We start from the raw sequence: 24,798 nt of genomic DNA on the forward strand, positions 1-24,798 counted from the left end.
CTGTTCCTTGAACTTCCCTTTTCTGAGGGGCTGCCTCCTTAGTTACTGAATATTCTGGAGCAAGTAGGGACCGACACACTGAAACCAGCAGTTAGAGGAATCATGGGAGGGTGCTGTTTACCTGTTTCCTGGGGGATTCTGGCACACTGCAGCCCTGGATGTTTTAGGGTGAAGGCATGAAGCTGTCCTTGTAGAAATGTTTCATAGAGGGCTGCTGGGTGGAGACCATCCCCTTGAAGCTGGTCTGCATAGGCAGCAGGCTTCACACCCAGATGTCCCCTGGGCCACCAGCACTCATGCATGTTCACCCTGATAGCCATCCGCTCGCTTGCCTTTCAGTAAACCCCAGCAGAAGACTGTGGTGAGCTGGGTCTAGTTAAGGGCATAGCTTCTCCAGGCTGTTTGGAAAACACCAACCCTAGCAGCCTGAGCTGCAGAGGCCTCAACAGCCAGAGTGTGGGCCAGAGACTTCTGAAGCTCTTGAGAGCATGCCCCACGTCTGGAAGTGAGAGCCAGGCCCCTCTTTTCCTTTGCTTTAGGGGAAGGAGGCCTGGGTACTGAGGGACTTTAAGCTGCTTTCAGGTTTCTTAGCTGAGGAGGTTCTATGATGTGGGTTGCCCCAAAAGGAAGAAAGGAATTTCTCTTTCCCACTTTTCACTAAAAATTAAGCCAGGCCTCCAAACTCCAGCTGTGGTTACTGGGCCTGAACATTGTTTCCTATGTGACAAATGAGCATTTCTGGGAAGGAAGGTGACTCAGGCCCCTACTATGTCTCAGAGATGCCTGGCACCTGCCCCTGTCTCCAATGTACAGAGAGATGACAGGTGAACAGGGCAAGGATGGTTTTCTCTCCTTTATTTCAGCAGCTCCCTCATTTAACCCCTACTTCCAGCAGGCCCCAGACGAAGGTTTGAGGGGTTCTCCCGCTAATTTTCCAGCTTGCTGTCTCGGGGCTTCCAATCTCAGGATCATCTCCCCGCACACCAGGTCATTGAGATGTAATCCATGTTGAAGAGATGTCACCCTGAGATGCCTCCTCTGCAGCGACTGGAAAGGCCCATTGCTTACTTCCCTCATCCTGGGTGAAGGGCACAGCTGGGCCCTCCCGGCATGTTCACACAGGGGTGTGCACACATGTCACATGAGTCACAACTTCTGCACACATTAGCAAGTAAGACCAAGTTCTTTGGGGAAGGATGTGGGTGGAGGTCAGAAGGCAGTGTCCCAAGGTGCCATGCCTTGAGGTGAGACATGGACACAGGTGAATGAGGCATGTTCTAGGAAAATGATCCAAAGTCAGATGTTGAGGGGTAGCTGACACCTCCAGGCTTTGTGACAAGGCACCTATCCCAGGTTTTGTGGGGCATGTGGGCATATGCACGGGGGAGGTTCCTGCCCACTCTGACCCCAGCTGGTTCCACTCATGGGCACAGATATCACAGCTCTGTGGGAGTAAGACTGGCATGTTTCCCGCCCTAGTTCCTCAGGAGGCAGCTGTGGGCCCCTAGCTCAGACTATTAAACAGAAACAAAAACTGCCCAGCTCAGTGACAACAAAGACAAAGAGAAACCATGTTTGCCTTTTGGCTAATCCACAGCCCTGTTCACCGGGCAGCTGGACTCTGCGCATGTGCAGGCATGTATTTATGTGTGTGCTTGCATGTGCTCTTGTGTGGGTTGGCTAATGCCAGGCTATGAACTTTAGGAGACAGATGGCTAGGCCCTGGAGGCCAGCACAAAATCCCCAGTTGTGAATGTCTGGAGACACTGAGGCCAGGGCTGGAGTTGATGCTGGGGAAATCCCTGTGGGCAGAGATGGTTGTAGGTCACTAGGGTGGCCTTGGGGCCTGTGGAGGAGAGTGAATCTATCCCTTTGTGACATCCCTTAATTCTTTGAGTCCCTGTGAGTCTAGAGGACAGACCACTTAGAATACTCTAAAGCCTCTGTAATCAGAAGACACGAGAAAGTCCTGCCACCTTGTGGACACATGTGGTATTCCTCCCTGAACTCCTTGTCTATCAATAATAAAAGAGGCAACAGGTCTTTCTCAACCATAGGGCATTTAGTGCCAAACATTTGCAAACATTAGGCCATTCTTGATTACCCGTAGGGATGTGTGCAGTGCTTTATTTATTTTAAATGCATTGTAATACACAGTCTTTTCAGAGGCAGAAGACTGACTTGTTGTGGGTTACCAGCGGGTGAGAAGAGGTCTGAACCCAGCCATTTCCATTCCAGAAGAGGGTAAAGACTCCACTGGGACAGGTGATAGAAGTCACCCCCTTCAACCTTGGGGAATCCTGTAGGACCCCAGGCGGTTGTAACATACCCTGCAGGAAGGAGAAGTCCCATCTTTCCACACTGCACAGCCCCAGAGTGCCCTCTGCTGGGCACAAGGAGGACCAGGTCTCCTAACACAGCAGATGCTGGGCACAGTCTTTTTATTTATTTAGATGCTTGGGAACTTTGAGTTCCTTGTTAAAGGCTGTCTACAGACCAGTCTCACAGCAGAGCTTCCAACCATAATTATAGGTTGCACACGGTTCAAATCTCTCATCACTTCCTTCATGGATCCTTGTTCATCCTCCACACAGCAGACCATGAGCCACAGGGAGGTATCATTAGGGGTCACCACAGCAGCCAGGGCCTGTTTACAGCACTGCCAGGTTGGCAAGGGGTAGAACTGGAAATCCCAGCACTCATGCTGAGGACTGTCTGCTGTACTGGGAGTACTGAGAATGGACACCTGTTGACCAGCTCTAGAACCTAAGTAAAGCGGGTCAGTGTGGACAGAAGCATGGCAAAGGCATAGACGTTCTGGGAGATCCATGTTGCTGACTCTGGACCTACACTTACCACTGTGCCTGGACACCAGGAGGCAGACAGCTCTCTGGTCGTGATCTTGGAAGTGACAGTAAGGTTCTCAGGATACCCTAGCTAAGGAACTGCGGTGTCACTCCTCTAGAGGAGGTCAACAGGCATCCATGAAGGGCAACCCACATTATTACATCTGCCTTATACCGATGTGTTTGGACTAGAGTCAAGGGGAAACAGTGGATACAGAGGAAGAAGGCATCAGAACAGTCGTAAACAATTAAGGAGCATTAATGTGATTCTCTTGGTCCTCTTTCCACATCAGATCCCATCCTGCTCTCCCCACAGACAAGACAGTCAACCCCTCTGCCCAGGGTTTCAGCATTCCTCCTCTTCCCAGCTCTAAAGTTCTCTTCCTGGGGATAGAGATCCTACTCCAATACACATCACCCCTCTCAAGGCCTTCACCAGCCATCTGTTGACTGGTAGTGCCAGCCACTCCCTGCCCGCTGTGTCTGATTGGTTATATTTGTGTCAGGTCAGGTTGGAGGGGTCTCTGTGGCAGGACATGGTCTTAACAGTCATAGAAGTCAATGTGGGCTCCAGACTGGAAGGTGTCCTTTTGCAGCAAGGTCAGCAGTTTCTGGGCTGAGGTCCCACAATCCACCAGCTCCCCCTTCGACTTCAGCTCCTGCAGTCTGGTCCTTAACTCTGGGTCCTTGGAGGTTTCTCGAGCCAACTGCTGCATGTCTGTGTCCAGGGGACCTAGTGGATGGAAAGTTCAAGACAGGGACAGAGGTTGAGATCCCACTGTGTGTGGAGGGTGGAACTGAGTCAGGTCTGGCCCAAGGCTCCATTATGTTGTCTGTTTTTTCGTTTTTCTGTTTTCAGCTATTGTCTCTGTTGAAATTCCAGATTCCCCTCTGTAGCCTCTAAAGACCAGGATTATGAGTGACAGCCACCATGCCCAGCTCACATGACTACTGAGTTCTGAACTCAAAGCTAAAGTCTATTAAGGGTGGTTTACAATCAAGCTCATCATCTCTTACCCACGTGACACCTCTTCCCGACTTTCCCACTCTATCAATAGAAAATAGGACCCCACAGGTGTCTCACTCCACCTCAGCCAACCAGGGACCAGGTGAGACGTCAGCTTGATCTCAATCAGGTCTATACCATAACCTTTCTTTCCCCTTGTTTCGTCACCTTCTCGAACCCTCAGATAAATTCATCTTGCTGCCCTCTGCTGATTCACATGGGTCCTCAAAGCCCTGGATGGGGGCTCAATTGGTAAAGTACTCAGTGTACAAGCATGAGGACCCGAGTTCAGATCCCCAGTAAAAAGCTGGTGTAGGGGATGGAAAAGGGCATGGCTCCATGTCGATAGACCTTGCTGTTCTAGCAGAAAACCAGAGTTTGATTTGCAGAATCAACATGGAAGCTCGCAACCATTTGTGACTCCAGTTACAGGGAATATGATGCCCTCTTTTGGCCTCTGCAGGCACTGCATGTGATGAACAGAAACACATTCAGACAAAATACCCATAAACACAACACACACCTGTCACAAACCACCTTTTTAAACTTTACTGCATTTCTGGAGAGTGTCTTCCTCGTGCTAATAAACAGCCCTCAAGGAATTGTGTAAACTTTTAATGGTGTTCACGGACAGAAAAATCGTGGAACCCAGGACTGGATGAAGAATCACTTTGCGTCATTTGAATGTCCTCTAGCCTGCCCTCCTGTCTCATTTTGAGAAACAATCTCCTTTAGCCCACACAGGCCTCTGACTTGTTGTATGGCCAGGGCTGACTTTGAACTCCTGCTCACACCTCTCAAGTGCTCTACCATGCCCAGTTTTATCTCCTTGAGCACCTCTGGGGACATGCAAGCTATCTGTCCAAACAGACACCTCTCTCTTTGGAAACCTGTTAGAACATTCTTACTAGAGAGGTTCCTGCTTGTCTACAGGCTCAGGGAATACCTAAACCTCTTAGTTAGTTCCTCCACGATCTCTGAGGCAGCCTCCAGAGAGCTAACTTAACTCTGGGCTCATCTGCAATCAGCTTCCCTCCTAGCTGTGGCTTACATGTGATCACTGCTGTCTGAATGAGTCTAGGCTGAGCTCAGAGCAGGTGGGCAGGAACAAGCAATTTCATGGATGTGTGTGAAGGGCAGTGCCAGGTAATATGAGGAGACCCAGGTAGATCAAGAGATAGATGCTAGTTTGAATCCAGCCCGGCCACTCAAGTAGTAGACAGACCATTATCCCACCTGCCTCCAGGATCCTGACCTCCTCCTAAGGGGAACAGAAACCTGGATCTCACCCTTGAGTTGCTCACACATTCCTCCATATATTGCTACTTTCTAACTACAGAAATCACCAGGCAAGAAGAAAGGCCCCAGCACAGTGGCATCTTAACAGGCTGGTGAGACAAGAGAAGGCATCAGATGACCACCTACACTGTAACATGGATGAGAAGAGGACCCTGTCTTATTCATCCCAGCACCCCTTTCCCACCCCATTCAGAGTTCCAGCTTAGCTCAGCCTGGGATGCTCACCACTCAACAAGGTCTCCTGCTTGTCTTTGAACATTTATTGTGGCTGGCCTACATGAAGGTTTGCTAGGTTTTGGGGAGACATGGATGAATAGTATCCCTTAAGGGAGAAAAACACACAGCTAAACATATAAAGGTAATGGAGCCTTTTGCTTTTTAATTGTAATTTATTTGTTTACACAGGTATGGATGTTTTGTACCACGCACTAGTCAGGCAATTCCTAATGCTGAGTACCTCTGTCTCTGAAAGCTCTAACCTCTTTGTCTGTATTTTCCTTGCATGATGAGGAGCCAAGGGAGCAGGGAACAATATATTCTTTAGATTCCTTTCTGAGAATATCGACAAGTTCCCCATCTTTCCAACCCCAGAAAGGTACCAGCCATGTCTGGGGCAGTAATGGACGTATCACCCACTTACCTGGAGCATAGCTCAGCACCCTCACACTGGGTTCCTCAGCAGCTAGGACCTGGTACAACATGTCTCGGGCAGCCTTCCCGGCACAGTACAGCCCCCAACCCTTGAAGGGCTGTAGGGCGCACAGAGATGAGATGTTAACCACAGTCTTGCTGAGGCCAGGCCTATCTGCGAAGGCTTTCAGAGTGTCGGAGGTCAAGCAGAGCATGGAGGTCAGGTTTAGAGCCCAGTAGTTGTTCACCTCAGCTGGGTCATTCACGTTCAGGAAGCCTTTGGACACATCCCCAAGAGTACCTGAAGAAACAGGACGGAAGATATGACACAGCAGCGGGGACTCTCTTCTCTTCAGCCTTCCACAGTTTCTCTCATATCTCTTTTTCCAATTTATCTCAGATTTGCAGACACTGCTAATGCAAGCTAAGAATACACCTGTCTGAGACCTCTTTAGAAAAGCAGGGGGATTAGTTCTGAGACCTGATGTCTTGACTTCCGCTCCCACCAGGAGGCACTGTTCAAGGCAATGAGAAAGTTTCACAGGAGCTTTAGACAAGGAGGCTGGACTAACCCTGCAGGGACATCCTGTTTCCGCTTGGAGCCTGGACTTTTAGGGACGACCCACTGGTGAGAGTCCTTAGCTCTGGTCTGTTTGGGAGTCTTACCTGCATTGTTGATGAGCAGCAGGCGCTGCAGCCCCTCCGGCCTGGGGAGCTTGCGCACTGCGCACAACAGCTGCTGCAGTCCTGCCTCGGTGCCCAAGTCGGCGGCTGCCCGCACCACTCGCAGGCCAGGATGCTGTGTGCCCAGCTCTTCCTCCAGATGCAGCAGCGCCAAGTCACTACGTGCGCTCAGAAGCAGTACGGAACCGGGCGACAGCAACCGGGCCAGCAGCGGGGCAAGGGCGCGTCCAAAGCCTCGGGAGGCCCCGGTCAGCACACACACAGTGAGGCCCAGTCCGTCTCCTTCCATGACTGGAGCTCAGCTGAGCACACAGCCACTAAACCGAAAGGGGGCGGGCCTAGCCTTGGCATTGGGTAGCAGAAGGGCGGGCAAGCATTCACCAGTGTCTGGGTGAAGAGAACCACCAATAGCCAGGGAGGCATGATCTGACAGGAAATCCCAGTCCTCACCTCAGAGCAGCCTGATTCCACTTGAGCCACTCCCACAAGCTGAACTCCTGCAATGTGCTAAGTTTCCACCAGTTGCAGAACCAGCTTCCTCCACCAGGGTTGACTGGTTTGTCTTCAATCACGCTGGGCATACCAGGAAGTGACCAGCAGCAGCAGTGGATCAAGTCCTTCCTTACCTGTGTAGAGTTTGGGGTACCCTTGCACTCTGGGTGACAGAAGCTTTCTCTAGAAGTGCACAGCAGCTCCCCCAAGGGAAAATGAAGAGGGCATGGGAAGAGAAACCCCATGGTCACAACAATCTCATAAACAAGATAATGATCCATCTAACAGTCAAAATACACCTTGATTCCTTGGGAGCTTCCGACAGCAACCTTTAGGCCTTGTCAAGAACGTGTTAAACCACTTTATAATGTCAAACAGTAACGAAAAATTCCCTACACTAGCGTGGTGGTACACACTTGCAGACCCAGCACTTGGGGGATGTCAGGGAAGGATAGGGGGTGTAAGAAAGAGACTGTTACTCAATATGACGTGAGCTAGAGTTGATCATAGTGACAGACAAGCAGATTGCTCTAAGACACTCTTCCCCACCTAGCCCCTACCAACTTTTGTTTCAGAAAGGTACAAGTGCTGTGTTCAGTAATTCAGCTGGATCACATCAAGGAAGCTGCCAATCAGAAGGGGCCAGTCTCAAGTCCCAAATTATTTATTGCATGAGGATTTTGTTCTGGCCAATGAGATGTGGAATTAGTGGATGCAAGTCCTACAAGCCTGCAGGAGAGAACAGGAATGTCTCTCAGTATGTTTATGAAAGCCACTGTCTTGTGCCAAAGCAGCACCTTGGCCATTTGTGACCTGTCTGTATGCTGGAGTCCCTTTCTGCAGAATTGCATATTGTGAAAACCTCTTAGTTTCCACCAGTCTCCTGAGTTTGGTATTATCTGATTTCCAAAAGGAATTGAAGGAGCTTCCAACCTACATAATGCGTTCAAGGTCAGGTGGAGTAAATGAGCCCCTGTCACACAACAAAACACAATACAGAAAAAAAAAGGGCAGGCATGGGGTGTTTGTGGAGATAGCTCAGTCAGTGAAGAGCATGCCTTGTCAAGTTTGAACGCCAGAACTCTCCTAGAAAAACTGGATGTATCTTTATAGCTATCTCTTTACACACACACACACACACACACACACACAGAGAGAGAGAGAGAGAGAGAGAGAAACAGAGAGAGAGAGAGACACACACACACACAGAGAAATGGAGAGTCTGTGTCTTGAAAAATACTTTTAATAAAAGTGAGGTGATGCGGTACTTGTAATCCCAGCATAGGGAAGGCAGTGCAGAACCCTGGGAGTCCCTGGCCAGCCAGCCTAGCCTATTTGTTGAGTTTTTCTGAGCCAGGGAAAGAATGTGCTTTTGAAAACATTTTAAAGATGGATACACAGAATGAAACACATTGTCCTCTGGCCTTCACAACCACCCCTGCCTCTCACCCTCATCCCTACACACATGAACAGGAGCATCTGTAAATACACAGAGGAAAAAAGAGAAAAAGGAAAGAAAAAGAATCCTTAAAGGAAAGTAAGCTATATATTTATATGTTTTGAAAATCTCTTGTAATCATTTTATGTATCATTTGCATGTGTATGTGTGTTTTGTCTGCATGTACGTTTGTGGACCACATGTGAGAAGTGCATATTGTGGGGCAGAAAAGGCTTTTTGTCCTCTGGAACTGAAGATACAGCCACAGTTGTGAGCTGCTTTGTGGGTGCTGGGAATTGAACCGTGGTCTTCTGGAAGAGAAACATGCATGTGCTGTAACAGGCTTTCTCTTGGGCCACCAACAGCTCACAAATCACGACACAGAGATTTCTTATTAGTGAGGAATCTTCGGTCTTGTCTTATTCTTATTTCTGGCTGGCTTTTAGAACTTAAGCTGTGCCTCTTCATGTATGTTTTGACTCATGGTTTTTATCTCTTCTGTTTGTCCTACTCTGTCTAGCCGGCTGGCCGATGCCTGGCTTCTGGTACAGGACATGTCCCTCTCTTCCTCCCTTCTTTTCTTCCTCTTCATTCTCTCCCCCAGACTAGAGTCCTCATCCTATGTATTCCTTGGCCTCCGTAACTATTGACTGTTCAGCTTTGTACTAGAAGAAACAGGTGCCTTAGGATGGTGAAGTGAAACAGCAACACCTCTTTACATAGTTAAACAACTGTAGCAAAAATTAAAGAAACCCACCTTTACATAATTAAACACATGCAGCATAAAGTAAAGAAACACACCTTTACAGAAACAAATGCAGGATCAAGTAACACATCTTTACACAGTATAGGAATATTCCACAACAAGATACTCTTCAATGCTGAGCTATCTCTCTAGCGTGGTTTAATCTTATTCACAATGTAACAGAATGCAAGGGCTCAGTGAGGCTGCCCGGAATTCCAGTACTCAGGAACCTGAGGCAGGAGGATTAGATTCATGGCCAGTCTCAGCCACATCGTAAGTTCCAGGACAGCCTGAGCTACAATAGCCCTAAAAACAAGCCCCACTCAATCACATAAAAATCTGTAAGTGTCGGGCTATAGGATGCAGTGTCCCGTGATGTTTATGATCTTAACTGATAAGCCATCTCTCCAGTTCCTTTAAAGAATTAAAAAGGTCTTCATGTGGCTGTCACAAACCAACAAGCCCAAAAGCTGTTGGTGGAAGCAACTGGCACTACCAAACTTAAAGACTCAAAGGGCAATAGTAGAGAACTGTCACAATCCCAGATCTGTGTGCTGGTTACTTTTTTGTCAGCACCAACTAGAGTCATCAGAGAAGGAGACAAAATGAAGGATTGTCCCCATCAGACTGCCTTTCCAGCAACTCTCTGGAGGAATTTCTTGATTGACACAGGAGAGTACAACCCACTGTTGTTAGAGCCACTTCTGGGCAGGCAGCCCAGGGTTCTATAAGAAAGGAGGCTGAGGGGCTGGAGAGATGACTCTGTGGTTAAGAGCACTGTCTGCTCTCACAGAAGTCTTGATTCAATTCCAGTATCCACATGATAGCTCACAATCATCTATGGTGTGATCAGATTCTCTCTTCTGGGGGAGAGCAGACATACATGAAGAGGAAATACTCATCTACTTAAAACACAAAAATAAACAAATCTTTAAAAGAAAAGAAAAGAAAGAACGCAGGCTGAGTAAGCCAAGGAAAGCCAGTCAGGTAGATTCTTTTCTCCAGACTCTGCTTCATTTCCATCTTGCAGGTTCTCTGAGCCCCTGTCTCTGCTTCTGTCTTAGTCAGTGTTCTATTGCTGAGAAGAGACACCATGACAAAAGCAACTCTGATAAAAAACATTGAATTAGGACTGGTTTACAGTTCAGAGGTTTAATCCATTATTGTCATGGCAGGAAACATACAGCTGGACAGGAAGCTGAGAGCTCTGCATCTGGATTGGCAGGAAGAAAGGAGAGAGAGACCTGGGGCCTGGCTTGAGCCTTTGAAACCTGAAAGCTCACCCCAAGTGACACACAGTCTCCAATAAGGCCACACCTGCTACAACAAGGCCACAACTCATAACAGTGCCACACCCTGGTACCAAGCATTGGAACACATGAGTCCATGGGAACCATTACTCTTCAGACCACCACATCTTCACACAGAGAAAAACTGTACGCTGTAGACAATATAAAACTTTTGCTCCCCATGTTGTTTTGGCCAAGGTGTTTATCACACAACAGGAAAGTACTAACTACCCAGGTGTACAAGTCTACAAGCCCAGCTCTGTGAAGCCCAAGCAGGGGAGCACAAACTCAATCACAGCCTCAGAGCCTGCCTCAAGACGAAAGCTGGGGCGGAGCTCAGCAGCAGAGGGCTGGTCATGCATGCCCACAGCCCTGCGCTTGATCCCAAGCACAGAAAACACTAAAGGTTAATGACTGTCTTTGTGCCCATTGGGCTGGTAAACTGTTCTCCAGAGAATGTTCTTGTCATAAAGAGTCATGTCTGTTACGTATGTCAGGAAGTTTCACAGAATACAAAATAAATACTTAGAAATGTAAATATTGAGGAAACCTAAAAGAGTGATATCCAGGGGTTCTTCATTATTTCCTTCCATTTTGGGGTTTTTAATCTTGGAGTCAAATGTAGTCAAGGCTGGTCTTGATTACCTTGACTCCACATCCTCAGTGATCTGAATACTGGACCGGGACACCAGCCTAGCCTGTGTGTGTGCATGTGTGGACATACGAGTGCATATGAATTATGTACATATGTGAAGGTCACAGTTTATCTCTGTGGTGTCTTCCTCTGTCTCTCCTCACCTTCTCTTTTGAGACAAGGAATCTCACACAACCTGGAGATCAGACTGGCTAGTCTGCGGGCCAGTGAGATTCAGGGATCCACCAGTCTGCATTAGCTTTAACATGGTGGAAGGAATCTGAACTCCAGTATTCACACCTGCACAGAAGGCACTTTACTGACCCAGGTTTCTCCCTCTCACATATTCCAAACTTTGGAAATTCTGAAGCTGCTTCTAAATACAAAGTTTTCAAAAAGAAGTGTATAGGTCAAATAATAAGGCTAATAACATACTACTCAAGAGGTTAAAGCAAGAAGGGCAAAATTCAGTCCACACCAAGTAACAGCACACTGTGTCTTGAGTGGTAAGAACATGTACATGTATCACCACACTCAGCTTTATACAAGAAGCTTGGAAGTTCTACCTGAAGGTCAGCCAGATGGCTCAGTGAGTGAAGGTGCTTGCTGCCAAGCCTGATAATGTGAGTTCAGAACCATAGGCCTACATTGAGGGAAGTGAGGATAGGCTCCTTCATGTTTTCCTCTAGTTTCTTTTTTGTGCATCATAACATGCATATGCACACACAAACAACCATATACTAATATAATGGTAAGACAAAAAGTTACCAAGCTCAGCATGGCAGCTCATAGCTGAAATCCTAACACTTGTCAACATCATTACACTCCTTACACCTTGAAATTCTGATCCTACCATCTAAGTAGAAGAAGGAGGATCAGAACATCCAGCCCAGCCTTGGCTATATATTTCCAGTATGAGGCCAGTCTGGGTTTTAGGAGACATGGAGTTAAGTAATAAACAAGTAGATCTAAACCCAGTGTGGTGTCCTATGGCTCCAATGTGAACGCTTGGATCATAAATTCAAGGCCAGAGTGACTTACTTATCATATTCCAGGTCATTCTGGACTAAATAGATCCAGGTTAACCAAAACACACAAATAGAATTGGTTGAATAAGGTAGCACACACCTTTAGTCACATCACTCCACTTATGGTAGCTTATGTTTGGGAAGTGAAAGTGGAATAAATATCCCTAAAATTGTTGTTTGTCATGAGGTTTTATCATAGCAGCTGATACACAGTGTCCATAACGCAGTAAAGGACAACATCTGCAGCCTGTTATACTTCAAATGATTCCACTTAAAATTATTAACCATGAGATGGTGTGTGTTAGAGTTTAGATGTCAAATGTCCATGGAATGATCCTGTGTTTAAATATTGATTCAACTTTGGAAATCCAACTAGCAATGACCTTCCCTGTTTTTAATTTTGTGGAAAAACTGGGAAATCAAACCTAGGAGGAGGAAGTGAGTCATGTGAGGTATAGAGAAGCTAACTGAGGCCAACATTGGACCTCCTTGGGCCATTCTGTCCCAGAGACCAGACCAGCTTTCATGTCCTTGGGGACATGTGTGTGTGTGTGAGTGTGGTATTTTGAGTAATCATAGAACCTAGGGTGACAGGGTATGGCTTCATCACCCACATGGGTTATCTTAGGGTTCTTGCAGACAAGTCTTTTCTTGATCATTTTGACCATATCAGGCTACTGCCTCTGGGATCCTGAGCTATGGTGAGAAATCTCACGCCTAATGGGCATCATGAACGATGTCATCTTTAATCCCCACAGATGTTAGTTCTAGGCCCTAGGGTGCAAAGGACCACATTATTTTGTTACAACATCCCAATATAATCATCATATAGGATTCAGAAATCTGTCTTTAGAGAAAACATGAAACTTAGAGCGCAGACATTCTGAGTTATTACAACCTTGTCATAGGGTGCTAGGGTCCAAAAGAAAAACAAAACACTATGCACCTACTAACTGGAGACTGTCAGAGTCCATAACCAAGGAAGGGTCAATGTTGTGGGGCCCTTTGTTATTCTTATGATTACTTATTTCCATAATAAAAGTGAAACACATCCTGGTTAAGGTTTGGGTGTCAATGTCCCCCGAAAACAAGCATTTGGACACAGTTCCCACCAGGTGACATCATTTGAGAAAACTTGTGAAACCCGGGGAAGTTGACTTTACAGGAAGAAGTGTCTCACTGGGCACACTGGGGACAGTCATTTGAGTGTAGACAGTCTTATCAGGCTCCTACTGCCTCACTGAGCAGACTAGCCCTCCTGTCCTTGGTGACAGAAGGTAAGAACACCAGTGAGGTGTGCTGAACCATCATTGGTCCATTTCTTTCTGTGACCTCACAATGACAGACTCCTCTGCACTAACAGCTCTGGCTGAGGCTGACTCCAGTCCTTACAGCGCAGAAGCTGTTAGCTGGTTGGAGATAATTGAGATTTGGATATTAGTGAGAAAGTTGTACTTGGATATTCAATTCAATTCTTGAGTTGGTGAATCTGAACACAGTGAGTGCCCTGTAGTTCATAGATACCAGGTTTAGAGGTTTTGTTTCTCTGAATTTCAACTGACTCTACCTTCCTCCTTCCTTGGTTTCGGGTACAATGTGGGACAATTTTTATATTAGACCTTTACTCTATTTTAATGTGCCATTTTACCTGGACTCATTCCTTCTTTCGCCATTCAAAAATATCTTTCAGGCTACAGTGGATGGTCTCTTTGAGAAGGGTTTAGAGACATTGTTTCTCTGAATTTAAATAAATCTACCGTCCTTCTTCCTTGGTTTGGGATACAATGTTGGGCATTTATTATTTTTTATTAGAAAAATTTACTGTTTCTGTTGGTTGTTGGAGACAGAGTTTCTCTGTGTTGTTTTGGAGGATGTCCTGTAATTGCTCTGTAAACCAGGCTGGCCTGGAACTCACAGAGATTTGCCTGCCTCTGCCTCCCGAGTGCTGGAATTAAAGGTGTGGTCCACCAGTGAGCAGCTGAAATACTCTATTGTAGTGTGTCATTTTATCTAGACTTATTCGTTCTTTCACCATTTAAAAATCAGTTTATATTAACTATAAAAGATTCTCACGGCACCATTTACATTCATGTACAAAAACTTGGTGCACAGTCCCCTGATCTCACTGCCCACCCGTTCCAAGTCCCTCAGTGATTCCCTTTTTATTCAGCTGCTTTCTGAGTACATGCCATGTCATGTGGACTCCTGTTGAGAGGACTGACAGGCCACAATGGATGGTCTCTTAGGGAAGGGCACCAATGTGTCTGCTTTGGCAGGAAGCCTCCTGCTTGGTGGTTATCTTAGGATCTTCATGGCAGTTCAAGGTCATGATTGGCAAGGGCAGAAGAAATAGTCAGACGCCATTGATTGGATATTATGTATTGAACAGGGCAGCAGAAAAGAATTCAAGAACAGAGTAAGTGAAAGTGTAAAGAGAGCCGGCAAACTCTTAGATGCGGAGCAGCAATCAGCTCACCTTCCTATTTGGACTGACACCCAACAAGCAAAGTGTCTCTCTGTCTATCCCAAGGAAACGACCCTGAATCTCTAAGAACCCCGTACTCCTCCTGGTACATCTCCTTATCCCGATTCCTGACTTCTCCAAGCTCTCTATACCTAATTCCTATAAACAGTTTGCTGGCTCCACCCTCTGATGCAAGTTTAATTTTATGAACAAAGACTCTAGGTATGCTGGCTTTCCCATTGAGCTCATGTACAAGGTGCATCAGCTGACCCTGAAGGAGTCTCCTCCGGGTGAGCACCACGATTTGGATCATATCTGATGGTGGAGTGTGTGTGTGTGTGTGTGTGTGTGTGTGTGTGTGTGTGTGTGTGTGTGAAAATATGTGCCTGTGTAATGCAGAGTCACTGTTGAAATCTTCAATCCTAATATAACAGTAGTAACAAGTGGGGACCCAGGAGCACTAGAGTTTGTCACACAGCAGAACATGTGGCCTTTAAGAAAAGGCTTCATAGACTGACTTCATGCTTTTCCTTGATCATGTGAGAATACACACAAAGTACTAATTAGAGTTAGAGTGCAGTCCTGGTGTACACTCGGGCCCCAGGTACTTGATCTTATCTTGTGAATGTCCAGATACACAAGCAAACCATTTCTGTTGTTTTTAAGTGACAAAACTGAGGCATTTTGTTTGAGAGGAAGAGCCTAGGGTGTTAATTGTGGCTCCATCTTTCACATGTTGTCTTAGGGTTCTGGAACAGAAATATTTTCTTGATGATTTGAATATATCAGTCTACTGTCTCTGGGATCACAGACTTTGGTGAGAAGTCTCAGGCCTAATACGGATCATGTGATGAATGATGTCATCTTTAACTCCCACGGATGTTAGTCCAGGTCCTGGGGTTCCATGGAACACAGCATTTTGTCACAACATCCCAGTGTAGTCAGGAGCTAACTCCTGTGAGTGAATGCTCCTGAGCTATCTCCCCACACAGACACTCTGGGTTTTCAGGTGTCTGTTGCCTTGGGAACTGCTCTTGAATCTGGTTTTAGTAGCACCTCACTTCTGTGAGTGTTGGGTGCAGAAAGAGGATCATGATGCTCTCCCAATGAGTGGGTCTTAGCTTCTGTGACCTTTGTTTTTTTCTCTGAGTTTCCGGACGCTTCCTGCATAACCTATTGGTGTCATATTCTGCAGTCCACTGATGTGGAAGGCACTTACTTCTCTTCCTGAGAGTTAAGTACCTGCTTAGGCTGTCTGCACTGTCTGTAAGTGCCTTCCTTTAGGACATAGGAATGTGTAGCTATGCATATTCTCCTGGGCTTGATTTGAACCTTTTCTTTAAACTTCCTCATTGTTAATTTGTTTCTAGCCATATCAACAAGGACCCGACCATGGAGCAGGGCAGGGAGGCCTACTACTCCTCCGAGGAGTCCTTCATGAAGGACTATAAGATAATGATGACCTTGGGCCAGGGACATTTTTCCAAGGTCAAACTGGCCTTCCACGTTCCTACTGTAACCTGTGTGGCTGTAAAAGCTGTTAGAAATAAGAAGAACGCGTCGCTTGTCGAGCGTGAAGTCAACATCATGAAATCTCTCAAACATCCGAATATCATTCAGTTGTTTTACGTGCTCCAATCAAGAGAGACCACCTTCTTGGTGATGGAGTACGCATCAGAGGGAGATCTTCTTCGACACATTCTGGAAGTGGGGTCCTTAGAGGAGAGCGAGGTGCGAAGGCTATTTACCCAGATACTCCTTGCTGTGGAGTATTGCCATAGCAACCATATTGCCCACAGGGACATTAAGGCCAATAACATACTCCTGGACAGCAGAGGTGATGCCAAACTGTGTGATTTTGGCCTTGCTGCCAACGTGGCCCCAGGACAGCTGCTGAAGGACTTCTGTGGCACTCTGCTCTACTGTGCCCCAGAGCTCTTTGCAGAGGAGGCCTATGATGGGTGTGCCACAGATATGTGGAGTCTAGGTGTGCTCCTCTTCCTCATGGTGGTTGGGCGCTTTCCCTTCCGGGCCAGCTCTCCTAAAGGTGTTAGGCGTCAGATCCTTGCCGCAAACTTCAGCATACCTCAGCACGTTTCCATGGATATTTTCAATGTCATCGTAGAACTGCTGATGATCAACCCGGGAAGGAGGCCGACCATTGATCAAATCATGAAGCGCCCCATGATCAGGGACAGGAAGACTCGTTTGCCACCTGCTTCCACACAGAAACCCCCAGGCGCCCTGAGCCCAAGCATTGTCAACACCATGATGGTCATGGGGTATAAACCTGAGGAAATAATTGATTCTCTGAGAGACCAAAACTACAACCAGGTGATGGCCACTTACCTGATTCTCCAACACCAGTCTCCTGGCGGAGACTGCTGCCATCACCAGGTGAAATGCATGAAGCCAGACCTTGTCCTCAACCTGGATGATCTTCACACCTTCCCTGTGCCCCTAAGGCGAGCTAGCGAGCCTGCTCCCCTGACCTTCAAGACCTTGTCATCCAATCCCCAGGAGAGAGAGCATGAGAAGAATGCCAGGCAGTATGGCACAAGGCATAGCATGCCTGCCACCCTGTGCTGCCACTCAGAGAGGACCCGACCTCCCCACCTAGTCTACCTGAACAGGCATCGTGCTCTTTTCCTCACAAGCAGTATCGAGGAAATGAGCGAGAATTTCTCTGAGTCGATGATTGGGAAAAGTGGCAGCCTGAGGGCCAGTGTCCACCCATCATCACTCTTAATGTACACTGCTTATTCTAGTCCAGAGCTCAATGAGCCCACACGTGACACAGGCAACAGAGCTTCCTGCAGTTACCAAGAGGAATTCTGGAGCTCAGTGGAGACAGTTCAGAGTGTAACTCCCAAAGGCTCCTCCTCCTCTTGGAATACATTGCAGGAAGACACCATGTCACAAGAAGAAGACATTACTGAGCAAGTGAATATCACACAGGAAGAGGCCATGAATGATGAAGGTACCATCACACAAGAAACAACCATAACCCAGGAAGTGTCCATCACAGAGGAAGTGACTATAACTCACCAAGAAGCCACCACAAAAGAAGCAACCATTACCCAGGAAGAGGATGACACACCTGATCAGGATGACTCTATCACAGAGGAGAATGCCATCACCCATGACCAGCCTGAGGTTGCCGGCCCAGCTTCCTCCCAAAGCCGTAGGCGCCACAGGTGGAAGGGGGTCAAGAGAGCAATGGTGAACTGCCTCAGACACCTGTGCTGCTGCGTGGCCCCTGCCAATAGAAGCCATGACTCCTGTAAGAACCTGGCTGCAAGGAAACAGGATCGTGGAGTCACCCGCAGAACCAGGTGGGGACACTTACTTCATTTTACTCATTCTTTGCCTCCTGTTCTTTGTGACAGAGAATGACTGTGCACACTTGTGGCACACTTGTGAACTTAACAAGCTGTCCCTTCATAAAGACCAATTCCAGAGGATCCCCTCCAGTGTGACCTCAGGCTTGTTGAGCTAGAATTGGACAGCAGAGATGCTGATCAAAGCCTGCAGCACAGGAGGAGGGGGCATCGGTAAAGCAGGCAGTTGGGTGTTTAGGTGCCGCAGGGCCAGCACAGTAAGTTCTCGGTGTTCCAAAGTCACTAACAGTCTCCTTTCTGTGTCTTTCTGCTTTGTAGCGCTGAAGAGGTCCAGACCCAGCTCCGTGGCTTGTGAGCCACGGGTTGGGGATGGGTCTGGCTGAAATTCGGACAGCACACAGAGGAGCCAGGCCAGATGTCCAAGAATCAGTGTGTCTGCTGGCCACCCGTATTCAGCTCTCACCAGGTGATTCCCAGGCAGGGAGGGCTGACTTTACATGGGGTCTTGTTCAGAAGGCAGGGCTGAGTTACAAAGGGCACAGGCTGTGTTGTGGAACAATAGTCCCTTCCCCTATACCCTGCCTGGGTAAACATCAAGACTGTCCTCTGGGTAATAACTGTCCTGTGCCCCTTGTTTCCTGGCAGGGAACATGATCTTCTCCACAGGGTGAGCCTTTTCCTGCCAGGGAGAGTATTCCTAGTGAGCCAGTCCCATCTTCCCCAAGATTGGCTCTCAGGTTGAGAATCTGGCCTGCAGGCAGCCCCATAGAAGGCTCTAGAGTACAACTGCCTGCAAAAAAACTTGCAAAATCCTGCAAAAGTCATCACAGCAAGTTCCATTACCTGAGTCCGCAGACCCCACTCAGAGGAAAGCTTGGGAAATTCTCATCTGGGGAGTGACTCAATGGCATGAGTCCTCTCTCTCTACCACTTCTGCCCTCTAGTTACTCACCAACTGCATCTCCATGCTTGCTTCTTCAAGGCCACCATTCACATTGGGAACTGAATTCTGTACACAACACCATTTGCCACAGCATGAGGGAATGATGGGTGTCCTGATCGTGGTCGAGCCTGAAACCTTCATGGGAGAAGCAACCTCCTGCAGGCCCTGCCTACTGCCAGCCACAGTCTGCTCTCTGCCGGGCGATGGTTTCTTCCCTTTGTCTCACTCCTTGCAAGTCCAAGCCTTCAGTCAGCTGGGCTATGGTTGTTTCCATAGGTTGCTTCATTTCTCTGTGTCTTTGCAAGTTGCTTTTTCTTCCACAATAAGCAGCTTTTTGCACACCATTTGGGAGAGCTTCCTGGAAACCATCCCTGTCCACCCAACAGTCACATGGGCATGAACTCAACTTGTGTCCTCTTTCTCCCTAAACTGTTCCAACATGCCATGGCAGGAACCACAGAGAACTCTCTGTGAGTGTTGTGCATGGTCTGTCTGTCCAGCTTGTCCCTAAAGTGAACCCAGGAAGAGACGGTTCCTGGAATCATCATCTTGCTGGGACATTGTCTGTGCTCCCCAGCATGTCCCTATCGTGTTCCCTGAAGATGAAACATATTTTACTGACGTGTCCTCTGAGCAACACTAAGCTCATAGGAAAGATACTTTTGTACAGAATCTGAGAAGAAAGCAGTGTCTTATTCCTCTCTGAGGCGGAACGAGCACCCCAGATCCCTATGCTTTCTCAAAACACCATCTACAACTGCGGGAAAGGAGAATTCCCAGGATACTGTGCTGGCCTTAGACACTGGACTTGGCTGAGCTGCTTAGAGAGAACTGAGGAGGACTTCTCAGGACTCTGTCCAGCCTGGGAGGGAGATCTGCCTTGGCATGCTGATCATATTCATACAACTATATTGTTTGCCTGCCCTCCATCCACTGGAATGTGGACCACCTGGTGATTTTTCACCTCTCTCTCTCTCTCCCTCTTTCTCTCTGTCTGTCTGTCTCATTTTTCTCTGCCTCTATCTCTGTCTCTGTGTCTACTTTACATGAACAACTTCCATGCAGGTGAGCTGCTCTGTCTTAAACTAGATCTGAAAAGAATCACTACACCCTGAAGAAGGCCATGAAAAGCAAACAGTAATGCAAGCATAGAATTGCCATTGACTGGAGCTGATACAGAAAGTATCACTAAGACATGAAACCTTGTATCACCCACCTCAATAATAACAGAATCACAGAACATGGTAAGGGAACCCATTCTGTCTACAACCCAAGAAGGAAATTGTCTTTCATTCCCTGAAAATTGTGTTAAGATGTCACATGAACACTTCCATTTTATTTTCTTTTGGTTCTGTCCACATTGTTTGGAAGGAAACTCTTTTCCTTTGTTGGTTTTAGTGTTCACACACAGTCTTGTCCTGCAACTCGGGTGGACTGATGTGCTGTGTGTCGTCCATGCTGGCTTTATTTCCCTGTGGTGCTGCTGACTCTGTTCCTCCTCAGGTGCACTGGAACACTGCTAGCATTTGTGGTTTAGGCAAGAACTCATCTCTCCCAGGCAGGCAGCCCTATAGACAAAGATGACCTGGAGCAGGATCTTAGTCTTCTTGTCTTCCTCCCCAAGGCAGAATTCGTGTTTCTGAACCCCTCTGCCTTGTTAAGTAGGAAGAGCTCAGGGTCAGTGTAGGGAGTTCCAGGCTGAGTGTAACCCTTCACAAGGAACATGCACGTTCTGATTATTTAAATTCTGAGATGTGGATTCCGGCGCTGGGAGCTGCGTGAATGCAAAGACTGAAACCAGGCTGTGGCAGTTTCCTTGTCTCATCTCAGGCCTGGTGGAGGAGAGAGGCAGGAATGGCAGCTTGCTGCCCAGATGTCAGGGAGACACCTCATTTGAAAAGTAAGGTGGAAGTCCATGGTCGTGGAGCACCACATAACCCAGGACTGGGAGCAGCCTGATCTCTGTTGTTTCTGGTCTGTAGCCTGGGCTACAGAGAGAGTTCAAGCACAGCCACTTGTGGACAAAGAAACCCTTTCTCAAAAATCAAACTGAAGTATTAGGGTGTAAAAGCACTGTGTCTCTATTCCTGGTCTACACACGAGCTCAATCAGTGAGAAGAGACAGACAGACACGACCACTCACACATACACCCCTGTCAGGCTAATATACACACATACTCATTATGTACAGTTCTCCAATCCTGCCTTACCTGTTCCTCAATTCTGTCTAGACCCTATATCCATCGTATTTTATTCTCATTTTCAAAATTCAAGACTCGTAAACCCCACAGTGACAGATGTATCAGGCTTTTCTTATAGAATTCCTTTTTCCCTTCTCTCTTCTTATTTTGAAACAGGTTTCCTGTATGCAGTACAGGCTGCCAAGAATGGCGACCCTGCTGCACCCAACTGAGTGTTGGGGCTACAGGTGAGCTCCTATTCCTATTGGGTTTTGTGGCTTTGTTTTTAAATGATGCATGTAGCTGTGGATATCCTTACATTTTTAATCTTTCTATCTCCATGTACCAATGAAGGGATTAAAGTAATTCTCCACCAAGTCTGGTTTATTTTGTGCTGGGGACAAAACCAGGCTTTCCTGCATGCTGGGCAAGTGCTGTCCCAACTGACTCACACCTGTATCTCAGCCAAGCCTGGGATCCACTGTGTAGCTGAGGAAGACCTGGAGCTCTGGGTCATCCCTATGGAATAACAGATCTGCACCATTGACCCTGCCTTTTCTCTTTCACTATTTCTAGATGACCTGACTTTCTACTGAGAGTCTTTTGAAGGACCACAAACACGAGCGTAGCCTTTTCTTCTGAAGCTGGTGAGCTGTGACCTGGGTGGGAGGGAGGTAAAGGAAGCTGTCCCCATCCCATGCCATGTCAAGGACACTCAGGTCAGTGTGCAGCAGCCCAGGTCATCACCTGTGTAGCCAGTTATTTTCAAAGCCCCGTTCTGATTAGCAGTCCTCAGGCTGGTCTCATCTAACTCTCTATGCAGCTCCGTGGGGCAGAATGGAAGGCAGAAGCCTCTCCAGTGCATGTCCACAGCAGCAGCTGATGATAGTAGGAAGATGAAGCCTCACATTGCTTGAAGGTTCAGTCCCCTCACCCCTGGGGTCTCACTCCCTCCCATTTGCCCTTTCTAGGCACTTTGTGGATTTCCCTTAAGACTAGATGGCAGATCCAAGGTGAAGGTGTATGCCAATAATCCCAGGATTCTGGAGGCTTAGATTGGGGACTAGCCATAGACTCAAGTCCAGCCTGTGCATTATAAGGAGCAGTAGTCTAGCTTTGGTAGCATTGTGAGATCTCTCTCTAAAAACAGAATGTGAACAGGAGGACTTGAGATCAGCGGGTCCATTGTGCGCAGTGGTTATTGTTCATGGGGTTTTTTGCCAGCACTAAATAATATCAGGTGGATTTTGCGTGGTATTGGGGGTAGAGACAAGAGCATCAGACAATCAAGGACATCTTCCAAAGCACAGAGTTTGAGGCCAGTCTAGGAGGAATGGCACTATTTTATTTTTATTTATTTATTTATTTGTTTGTTTGCTTTTGTGAGACAGGGTTTCTCTGTATTTTTTGGAGGCTGTCGATCCTGCCCAGCCTCGAACTCACAGAGATCTGCCTGCCTATGCCTCCGGAGTGCTGGGATTAAATGCCTGCACCACCACCGCCCGGCTGACACTATTTTAAGTTAACAATCCCTACTCCCAAATCTTAATCCCCATATCTGAGAAAACAATGACATGGCAACCCACCACACCCTCATATTCCTCATGAATCAGAATGCCTTTCCCATGTATAGATGAAAACAGAGCTTCCAGATGTGCAGTGAATATTTCGAGTGATTCACATCTGGAATTGGCTGAGCATGGAGTCATCTCTTGTGCAGTGTACTGAGGAGCTGTTCAGTAAGTGCTTCCTATTGATCATGTGGGAGGAGGGAAAGGGGAGGAATGGAAACTCAGTCCTGGGCAAATGAGAAAGGCAGAATGCAGCAATCTCTTGAAGCTGTGAGACCCTCTGATCTTTTGCTGCCACCTTGTGGCCACTCTATACCTGTTCCCAGTTAGTGCCCTTGATTTGCTGCACCCCCTGCTTCAACTCAGGACACAATTGTGGTGGTTATGTGGGTTTCAGACTGGGGTGGAGGGAGGCTTGCCGTGTGAAACCCACCTAACATGCTTTTGTCATTCCTTCTTTCATTCTTTTTCCCATTTGTGATAACAAACAAAACACCTTTCAGAGCTGGGCTGTCCTGATTTTCCTGAACCGATTTCATAGACACACTGCTGCTCCTGGACATGCCGTCCACAATTGAGATGACTGGGTTGTGAGTCAAGACTGTGAAATCCATACCTGGGTGAGATTCAGAAGCACAAGAGGGCTGGGACGGTGCCTGTCTGTCCATACAGTGCCTGCTTTCATTGTGAGATATGTGGTCATGACCCAGAGAGCCAGGGAAAACCAGCTGGCTGGCTGAGGCTTGTTACCCTAGAACTTGGAGATGGAGGGACATGCATGTACCTTTTGTTTTGTCTTTGTTTTGTTTTATTATGTTTCTGAGACAGGGTTTCTCTGTCCTTTCCTGTCTCTCTAGAGCAGACTGGCCTTTGTGTCACAGACAGTTGCCTGCTTCTGTCTCCCAAGTGCTGGGATCAGAGGCGTGCACCACCACAAACATGACCACACTTGACTGCAGGTGCTTCAACCTTGCTGGACTTGAGAAAGCCTGTTTCCAAAACACAAGGTGTACATATCTGTGAGTTAACATTTGAGGGAATACATGGGCTACTTACTTAAAAGTTAGAGCATACACATGGATATATACAAGGACACAGATGCACAAGCACACAATTGTAAACATATTACATGTGAATGTGTCTACACACACACTCACACACACACTCACACACCAAAGTAAGCATGGTGATAAAGAAAAACAAAGTTAGTTGAAGGACCAGGTGGCGTTTGGAGGTCCTGACCTTCATGCAGGAGCATCCTGGAGGCCAAGACCAGAAGAGTGAGACATGGTGATGCTGCTGAGATACTGGGGTGGTCCTCTGTGGGTGCTAGGTGATGACAGAGCCCAGGAAGCCACGCTTCTGGCATGCTTACTCTTGACAGGCAGATGGAGTAGGTGGGATGACAAGGAAGTTCCAGCTTCATTAGCACTCATGTCACCTAATGCCTCTGCTTTCTGCAGCTTGGTTCTAGGAGGTTTCAGAAGCCAAGGGAGATGACTTTGCAGTAGGAGAAAAGAAGACCACCTCCATCAATTCTACTAGCACCCCCAAATCATTGAGTTATGTTTCTTAAGTTGGAAATAAATTAAATTCTTTAATGAGGTGTTGTCTTTTTATTTTTTATTTATTCTCTGTTTCCATACCAATCCCAGTCCCCCCTCCTGTTCCTCCCTACATTTACCCATCCAAACTTGCATTTTCTCCTCAGACAGGGTAAGGCATCCCATGGGGAGGCAATGAAGTCTGTCAGATCCCCAAATTGAGGCTGAACCAAGGCCCACACCCCTGTGTCTATGCTGAGCAAGGCCTTTCTCCATAGCGAATGGGCCGTAAAAGTCCAGTTCATGCAGGCACAGATCCTATTCCCACTGCCAGTGGCCCACACTCACTGCCCTTGACACACCAGTGTCAACTGCATTCAGGGGGCCTATTTCAGTGCTCTGCAGGGTTCCCAACTGTCTGTCTGGAGATAGTGAGCTCCTGCTAGCTCAGGTCTGCTGTGTCTGTGATTTTCCCCCATCCTGGTCTTGATCCCTTTGCTCATATTAGCATTCCTCCCTCTCTTTCACTGGTCTCAGTAGCTAAGGCCACTGGATAATTGTGGCTCTCTAATTTCTTGATTATCCCATAATGGCTCCTCTATCATAATATTTCTGTCCTTGCTCTCCTGCCCTGTCTTTCCCCCAAGCAGACCCCCCCATTACC

General features: G+C 47.3%; 2 protein-coding genes across 2 annotated transcripts; one reads left to right on the top strand and one right to left on the bottom strand.

The window, feature by feature from the left end:
* Positions 1-2,113: 2,113 nt before the first annotated feature.
* Positions 2,114-6,862, bottom strand: LOC101830960 (sepiapterin reductase). Its single transcript, XM_040737325.1, has 3 exons — positions 6,448-6,862; positions 5,792-6,082; positions 2,114-3,579 (listed from the first exon to the last, which is right to left on the bottom strand). Exons 1-3 carry the CDS (start codon positions 6,752-6,754, stop codon positions 3,389-3,391), a joined length of 789 nt encoding a protein of 262 aa, XP_040593259.1. The 5' UTR covers positions 6,755-6,862; the 3' UTR covers positions 2,114-3,388.
* A 9,085-nt stretch (positions 6,863-15,947) lies between these two features.
* LOC121136630 (sperm motility kinase X-like) lies at positions 15,948-24,194 on the top strand. The gene is made up of 10 exons (XM_040737309.1): positions 15,948-17,890; positions 18,215-18,362; positions 18,879-19,791; positions 21,197-21,267; positions 21,596-21,738; positions 21,843-21,938; positions 22,653-22,758; positions 23,094-23,210; positions 23,448-23,609; positions 24,054-24,194. Exons 1-2 carry the CDS (start codon positions 15,948-15,950, stop codon positions 18,249-18,251), a joined length of 1,980 nt encoding a protein of 659 aa, XP_040593243.1. The 3' UTR covers positions 18,252-18,362; positions 18,879-19,791; positions 21,197-21,267; positions 21,596-21,738; positions 21,843-21,938; positions 22,653-22,758; positions 23,094-23,210; positions 23,448-23,609; positions 24,054-24,194.
* The last annotated feature ends 604 nt before the right edge of the window (positions 24,195-24,798 follow it).

Source organism: Mesocricetus auratus, unplaced genomic scaffold, assembly GCF_017639785.1.
Source record: "Mesocricetus auratus isolate SY011 unplaced genomic scaffold, BCM_Maur_2.0 Super-Scaffold_100676, whole genome shotgun sequence".
NCBI lineage: Eukaryota > Metazoa > Chordata > Mammalia > Rodentia > Cricetidae > Mesocricetus > Mesocricetus auratus.